This window comes from Triticum dicoccoides, chromosome 7A, assembly GCF_002162155.2.
Source record: "Triticum dicoccoides isolate Atlit2015 ecotype Zavitan chromosome 7A, WEW_v2.0, whole genome shotgun sequence".
NCBI lineage: Eukaryota > Viridiplantae > Streptophyta > Magnoliopsida > Poales > Poaceae > Triticum > Triticum dicoccoides.
This window is the reverse complement of record NC_041392.1, coordinates 156,643,611-156,652,150: the sequence shown is the minus strand read 5'-3', so window position 1 is coordinate 156,652,150 and position 8,540 is coordinate 156,643,611. Positions and strand designations below refer to the sequence as shown.

Here is an 8,540-nt window from a genome sequence, read left to right as displayed (position 1 = left end):
TCATTCCTTCTGCTCCTCGTTGAGTTCCACACTCTTACTTATCGAAAGGACTACGATAGATCCCCTATACTTGTGGGTCATCAGAGATAGAGTGTACTAAGTGCATTGAACTTCTCAAAGGAAAATTAGAATGAGGTTTTAGATTCCTATGGAATGAGTAGCACAACAATGGGTTTCATAGGAATTTGGTGTCTCAATCCTATGATCCAAAGGGCTTAAAATCCTATGGAATGGAATCCTTCAGATTCCTATGAAATTCCTTCAATCCAAAGAAGCTCTGTATGAGAGAGGCCCTTAGCATGCTAGTTTAGACAATGTGTGTTAATGTTTTGAGAAAACCGTGGTTGAGGATGGTATGACCTTTTTTCGGCAAAATAATTGTTTTTTCCACCCAATGTTTTATGGCCACATTCTTTTACGATTATATGGCTATGTATGTCGGTCATTTCTTGTGCATGAATCTAAATGCGTCTGAGCAATCATGAGGTGAATGTAATGCAATCCTAAAATAAGGTAGTGACTAGCTGGATGATACTCCCTCCATTCCAAAATATAGTGCGCCCACGCTTTCCGAGGTTGAACTTTGACCATAAATTTAACGAACGAGACCGACTGCGGCGGGAGAAAAAGTTACATAATTAAAAACTTCTTTCGAATACGAATTCACGGATATAACTTTTGCCCCCGCCGCAATCGGTTTTGATAGTTAAATTTACGGTCAAAGTTGAAGCACGCGGATAGAGAAGCACTACATTGTGGAATGGAGGGAGTACATTTTTCAACTAATTTAGTTTACATAATATAATATATAATCCAACGGGAATCTAATTAAGGTGTCAGAACGACCACATTAGACAAACATTCAAGAAGTTCCATCTACACCTCCTTATTACAATAATGTGGGATTTAAACATAATATATTCCCCTTTAAACATTTAAGCGGCTGGAGATTTAGGTACTCTGCCACAGAAGAAATAAATATCCAGATTCAATTGAGTAAGTCCAAATTATGTTTAGAGACAATGAACTTAATTATTGAGCGATTGATATTTCGGTTAGCAAGATGTTGATGCGTGAACCTTTGGTACCAAATTGGTCCGAGCTAGGAACATCATCAATAGCCAACACATTGAGAAGGATGTTCTGCTCATGATGTATTATCATCTTCTCCTAAAAGACGCTGAAATGCCAAGTACAAGTAATATATAGATTGATGGAGAAAGAAGTAATAAGGTGAACAAGAGCTCTAGCATTAATTTCATCAAATTGACATCCATTTTACAAGGCCAACCCAACCCAGCCAAGCCATCCTCCCTCCAGGAGGGAAAGAAATCTCTCCCAACACACCCATGGAGTACATACATCTTCTAAAAACCCCAAACCGGATTGATCCTCCTTTGATTTTGGCAGTCCTTTATAATTTACCAACAGCTGAAACTCTTGCCCTAAACATTCCTCCCCTCACCCCATCTGATCCCTACACCTAATTAAGAATCCTAGTAATTAGCCTCCGGCATGCACAAGCACGCATCATGTCCCCGGCAGGCGCGTGGAGCCGCTGCAGCCCCCCATGTCCCCTCCTCTGTCCGTCTGTCTCCTACGCCACGCCGGCATGCATGGTTGCGGCCCGGCCGTGTCCCCGCTAGCTCACAGCCCCAGCAGGATGTAGTAGACGAGCGTGATGGGCAGCGCGATGAGCATGCCGAAGATGACACTGCATGCACGCACAAGAGAACGGCGGGTGAGACAAGAGCGAAAATGCGCGCAGGCGTGGAGAGCATCTCCGCCCACGCCCGCCGCCAGATTTCATGGTTTTAACTAGTGGTAGGACGCGGGCTGGCCGCATGCACTTACGCCGTGCTGAGGATGTCGGGGTGCACGCTGTACTCCTTGGCGAAGACGAAGGGGACAATGCCCTGGGGCAGCGCTGCCTGCGAAAAGAGAACGAACCAGCAGCTTAGTAAACAAACAAGAACCAAGCTGTGCGTCGTGCGTGCGAAAGCGTAAAGCGAAAGCGGGCGCTTGCCGCGGTTTCCCGGCGCAGGGGGCAGGGCGGAGTGCATGCGCTCATGGCGTCCTATCGGCGTGCCCGCCCGGCCGGCCACTTGACCGGTGTTCCCCTTTCTTTTTTCATCGAAAGGCGGTTATTGTCAGTGTGCAAGCCTGTGTTGTACTAGTGTGTGTGCTCGGCTCGGTTGGTTTGGTTGGTCGGGCGTCGTCTCTGGTCGTACCTGCACGATGGCGATGTGGAGGAGGGTGCCGCGGAGGCCGACGGCGATGGAGGCGGCGGCCATGACGGCCGGGCCCGTCAGGAACCGCACGGCCATGGCGAACGTCGCCCGCTTGTTCCCGCACGCGATGATCCGCGGCTGCAGCGCCATGAACAGCCCTGCATGCATGCGCCACATGCAAATGTCAGCACCATTCTACTGCATATGAATGAAATGAACCATGGTTGGCATGCATGCATGCGAATGCAGAGCAGAGGAGCGCACCGAGGCTGAACATGGCCATGCCGAGGCCGGCGTCGGACAGGATGGCGATGGACTTCATGATGATCGCCGGCATCACGAAGTTCCACCTGCATGCATGCGTAACGGGTCAATTAACTGCTCGGTAACTGACGGATGCTCTAGCTAACCTCGCCGGCGGCGGATACTTAGGGAGGGAGCAGGGAGTGATTACCGGAAGCAGACGAGGGACCAGATGAGGCCGATGAGGCTGGAGTAGGTGTTGGGGTTGCGGATGAGCTTGCGCCACACCATGATGAGGATGAGGCGGGTCATCACGCTGGTCGGCGGCATCACCGTGGGCGCCGCCACCAGGCCCGCGGTGCCCTGCTCCGCCGCGGCCTTCTCGTCGCCGGCCTCCGCGTCCCTCTCCTTGTTCCCGAAGCTGAACTCGTCACGCTCCACGCCGTCCGCTGTGATTGATTGATCGGTTACCAATAACAGAGCAGATTATCAGCGCGGGCACTAATTAACTTGCCGAGAATGGCTAGGACAGTCGAATGGATTATGGAATGGAACCTTTGCGCGGCGAGGCGGCGGCCACGCGGACGTCCTTGGCGGCGGCGTCGTTGTACGCCTCGGTGCCGTTGCCGAACACGTCGGAGACTGGCGACGCGCTGGAGCTCCACACGAACATGTGCAGGTCCTTGCCGTCCTCTCCCTTGGCCTGCCCGTTGGCCGCCTTCTTGGCCGGCTTCTGCGGCGCCGCCATCGCGGGGTTGGGCGCCGGATACTGCCCGTACTTGCTGTTGTTGTTGTTGTTGCCGGCCTTGTCCTCCTCGTAGTTGGACGGGCGCGGCGTGGCCCCGGTGCGCACCACCGGGCCGAACGCGTCCCCGGCGGCGAAGTTGGAGCTGCGGCCCACCATGGAGTAGAAGTCGGTGTGGTTGAAGCTGGAGCCCCGAGGCGTGGGGTTCCGCGACGACTGCAGCGAGTAGATCTCGGCGTTGGTGAGGTTGCTGGGGCGCGGCGTGGTGCTGGAGAACCCCATGGAGCGGCGCGAGTAGATGTCGGAGCGGGAGGCGTTGGAGCGGCGCACGGTGACGTGAATCTTGCCGTCCTCCTTCACCTCCGCCTCCGTCTCGATCATGTCCCTCCTGCCGTCGAGCGACATGACGTCGGGGTCGACGGCGATGGAGGCGATGGCGCCGGCGGTGTCGGGGAACTGCTCGGTGATGAGGATCCTGGCGCCGCGGTACTCGAACATGAAGAGCATGAGCGTGTACCAGATGATGCACTGGAGCACCACGATCTGCACCATGAGGCTGCCGGACTCGTCGCCGTACATGCCCTTGAGGAGCGGGATGCCCATGACGAGGGTGTTGGGCAGCGTGGAGAGGGAGAAGAGCGTGATGGTCCACTCGAGGGAGCCGTTGCGGGAGAGGTGGCTCCAGAGGGTGAGCAGCGCGAGCACGATGAGCTTCTGCAGCGTGTCGGCGGCGATGAAGCGGAGGTTCATGGTGTAGGGGTTGTTGGTGGAGATGAAGTGGAAGGAGAGCAGCGGCACGGCGAAGAGCGCCACGAAGCGGTTGATCCCGGAGCACTGGTCCGGCGTGAAGATGCGCCACCACTTGACGGAGCCGTACGCGAGCATCATCGCCACGTACAGCGGCACCATCGCCGTCATGACGTGGTAGAAGTCCGTGCCCGTGATCATCTTGCCGTGCCGGCCGCCGCCGCTGCGCCTTCCTTCCTACTCTGTCACGGCGGCGCGGCAGGGGAGGTGTGCGGTGGCGGTGAGGTGAGGTGCGGCGTTGTTCAAGTGAAGCAGCGCTGGCTAGCTTGATTTATGGCGCGGGCGCGGTGGCCGCGCGGCGGGGTCGGCGAGTGTGGCGATCGGGGGGAGGCAGGCGGGGGAGCCAATGAGGGGAGGGGGAGTGGGCATATGTGCGGGGGATTATTTATACACATCATGTGGGCGTTCAACAGTGAACGGTCACGCAGCCCCACACCGGGAAGGAGAGAGGAAGGGGTAGCGGAAATGGGGATTGAGGAAATACCAAAAAGCAACCTCAAATTTTTATACCCCTGTAAATTGCACTACTAAAATTGTGTAATGCAGTACAATTTCAGAAAAATGGGGATGCAATTTTTGAGCCTTACAAGAACATACTTCAGAAAAAATGTACAAATGGATCGAAGAGGGATTAGTCGATGTCTCTGACGTGCACAAACCGATGGCGCACCGCGAGTTTAGCTCAGAGCCACATCCGCTCCGCGTCGCCGGTGTGAGGGAGTCGTTGTACCTATGGCTGGGAAGTTGTCCGACGGTGACATGAGATGTGAATGAAGATGATCTAAAGCACGAACTGGAGGAGGAGAAGGACAGACTATGAGACCCAACCCCATGTTGATGGAAAAACATCGTTATGGGATCTTATTGATGTTGGGTTTCGTAGTAATTTCAAAAAAATTCCTACGCACACGCAAGATCATGGTGATGCATAGCAACGAGAGGGAAGAGTGTGATCTACGTACCCTTGTAGATCGACAACGGAAGCATTTGGTTGATGTAGTCGTACGTCTCCACGGCCCGACCGATCAAGCACCGAAACTACGGCACCTCCGAGTTCTAGCACACGTTCAGCTCGATGACGATCCCCGGGCTCCGATCCAGCAAAGCGTCGGGGAGGAGTTCCGTCAGCACGACGGCGTGGTGACGATCTTGATGTTCTCTTGTCGCAGGGCTTCGCTTAAGCACCGCTACAATATGACCGAGGTGAAATATGGTGGAAGGGGGCACCGCACACGGCTAAGGAACGATCACGAAGATCAACTTGTGTCTCTATGGGGTGCCCCCTGCCCCTGTATATAAAGGATGGAGGAGGAGGAGGCCGGCCAAGGCTTGGTGCGGCCAGGATGTGGAGTCCTACTAGGATTCCAAGTCCTAGTAGGAGTCCACCAAGAGGGGAGGAAGGGAGAAGGAAGTGGAGGAGAAGGAAAGGTGGCCGGCCCCCTTTTCCCTAGTCCAATTCGGACCAGAGGGGAGGGGGGACGCAGCAGCCCCTTGGCCCTTTCTCCTCTTCCCACTAAAGCCCATCAAGGCCCATTGCTTCTCCCGTAACTACCCGGTACTCCGAAAAATACCTGAATCACACTGAACCTTTCCGATGTCCGAATATAGTCGTACAATATATCGATCTTTACGTCTCGACCATTTCGAGACTCCTCGTCATGTCCCCGATCTCATCCAGGACTCTGAACTACTTCGGTACATCAAAACTCATAAACTCATAATATAACTGTCACCGAAACCTTAAGCGTGCGGACCCTACGGGTTCGAGAACGATGTAGACATGACCGAGACATGTCTCCGGTCAATAACCAATAGCGGGACCTGGATGCCCATATTGGCTCCTACATATTCTACGAAGATCTTTATCGGTCAGACCGCATAACAACATACGTTGTTCCCTTTGTCATCGGTATGTTACTTGCCCGAGATTCGATCGTCGGTATCCAATACCTAGTCCAATCTCGTTACCGGCAAGTCTCTTTACTCGTTCTGTAATACATCATCCCGCAACTGACTCATTAGTTGCATTGCTTGCAAGGCTTAAATGATGTGCATTACCGAGAGGGCCCAGAGATACCTCTCCGACAATCGGAGTGACAAATCCTAATCTCAAAATACGCCAACCCAACATGTACCTTTGGAGACACCTGTAGAGCTCCTTTATAATCACCCAGTTACGTTGTGACGTTTGGTAGCACACAAAGTGTTCCTCCGGCAAACGGGAGTTGCATAATCTCATAGTCATAGGAACATGTATAAGTCATGAAGAAAGCAATAGCAACATACTAAACGATCGGGTGCTAAGCTAATGGAATGGGTCATGTCAATCAGATCATTCACCTAATGATGTGATCCTGTTAATCAAATAACAACTCTTTGTTCATGGTTAGGAAACATAACCATCTTTGATTAACGAGCTAGTCAAGTAGAGGCATACTAGTGACACTCTGTTTGTCTATGTATTCATACATGTATTATGTTTCCGGTTAATACAATTCTAGCATGAATAATAAACATTTATCATGATATAAGGAAATAAATAATACCTTTATTATTGCCTCTAGGGCATATTTCCTTCAATTGACGACGACATTGATGCCATCAAGAACTGAGGCGGGAGCATTGTGGTCGACGACTCTCCCCCATAACCGCGCGGGTGGATTTTGGAGAGAAAAAACCTCATGTGCTCCGCGCCGACGCCATAACCAGCACCACCATGACGTGGGTGAGGTTGGGTATACTTATTCCGATGCATTCTTGTCGCCTAGACGAATGACAGAGGAGGACATCACAAACATATACCAGGAGTCCCCACAAGCACAGAGATCCATTGTCTTCTCCGCCTGATGTCAAAACCAATCGCCATAGATGGAGACCAAAGGAATCAGTCGACGAGGATGACGGCTTTGTGGTAGCTAGGGTTTCAAAGAGAGCTTTTTTTGTGTAGATCTAGCATGAAAGAACAATTGCTATTGAAGTTTAACTAGTAATCTTTGTTAAAGTTGGTTGATCCTTCTCTCCCAACATAGATATCGTTGTTTGTATCTATATTATACTCCCTCTGCTGATAATAAGAGGTATGTTGTATGTGACTTTTCGGGCAAGGATTAGAGGGGTGATAAAAAGAGAATGTTGTGAAATGGAAATAATCAACTGCCTGCAATAAGTCTTAATTGCTTCCTAGATATAAGAAGGGGTGAAGGGGAAATGGCGAGTGTGAAATATGGAAATCTAGTTAAAATTTTGCATTATTAAAAAGTTATGTTTTAATAAAAAAAGTGAGATTGGTAATAATTCATTTGAACATAAAATTGTTCGATATAAAACCAAAGACCCAATTTTTTATTGGAAGCTTCCAAGTTCACCTATCTATTTTTTTCGCGGGAAGTTCACCTCTCCGTAGAAGCCATCCTAAAGCATAACTTTTTTTTTTCTATATGTCATCAAATAACACCTCTTGGTAGGAAAGGAATGCAATGCCATTGTTGGTTAATCTTCTCTCCCCATGTACAATTTATGCATGCATATTTTCTCTAGTTGGCACATTATCTTGTTCCTATTTAAGTTGACTTTCTAATTATACGCTAACAAAAAAACTGCAGTCCTGTGGATGTGATCCTTATGTTGATGAAAAGGTGTATTTTAGTTTGGTTTCACCGGAAAATCAAGGAGGCAGTACAAAGAGAATGTTGTGAAGGAAAATTGCCGGCCATAATTTTACTAATTCCTGATAAAAAGGGGGATATATGTTATGTTGTGATCCGAATTCATATAAAGTATAAAGGCTAGTTTCTGACAAAGCGGGCGGAGGCCCGTCGCCGGGAGGCTTATTCGTCGAGAACGAATCTTTTGACATGGTTTTAGTATTTGCGCTCGGCGTACATCGTCTATAAGTTGTGTGGCCGATAAACTGCATTGGATCTATGGTTGAACACAAGGCAACGATTTTTTCCTATAGTGCACAACCATTGGTATAGACACCCACCAGCAACAACACAAAGAGACTACAACTAAAGTTTGGCATGGCTCCAAAGCACAACAAGTGGTATAGCCGGCCACAAGCAAATCCCAAAGCAACAATACAAAGAGACTACAACTAAAGTTTGGCATGGCTCCAAAGCACAACAAGTGGTATAGCCGGCCACAAGCAAATCCCAAAGAAATTACGGCTAAACGTTTTTTTTTGAAACTACAAGTAAACTTCAACTTTACTATCCAAGAACTTCACAACCACACAGGGCAAAAAAAACAAGAGCACAAACAACACGTAAGATTCAGTCCTCGGAGTGACAGTAAGAAGAAAAAAAAACCTCCAATTTCTAAGAAGGGGACACGAGGTTCACGATCTACAACAACATCACTTTCCGTCCAGCCATCGCAGTGATTCTTGCACATGAATGGCTTCTAGATTTCTCATATTTTGCGTGGATTTGTGATGTAGGGGTGGAAGTTATAGGTTTCAAACTATAGGTGATTACGTGGCGCAACCACCCCTCTAGCAGATGACGCCTGGG

At 49.9% G+C, this 8,540-nt stretch overlaps 1 protein-coding gene across 1 annotated transcript; it reads right to left on the bottom strand.

Annotated features, from left to right (window-relative positions):
• Positions 1 to 1,226: 1,226 nt before the first annotated feature.
• On the bottom strand, positions 1,227 to 4,394 carry LOC119330227 (probable auxin efflux carrier component 1c). The gene is made up of 6 exons (XM_037603343.1): positions 3,030 to 4,394; positions 2,686 to 2,923; positions 2,496 to 2,581; positions 2,232 to 2,389; positions 1,855 to 1,931; positions 1,227 to 1,714 (listed from the first exon to the last, which is right to left on the bottom strand). The coding sequence occupies exons 1-6, from the start codon at positions 4,165 to 4,167 to the stop codon at positions 1,648 to 1,650; spliced, it is 1,764 nt and encodes a 587-aa protein (XP_037459240.1). The 5' UTR covers positions 4,168 to 4,394; the 3' UTR covers positions 1,227 to 1,647.
• Between the last annotated feature and the right edge of the window lie 4,146 nt (positions 4,395 to 8,540).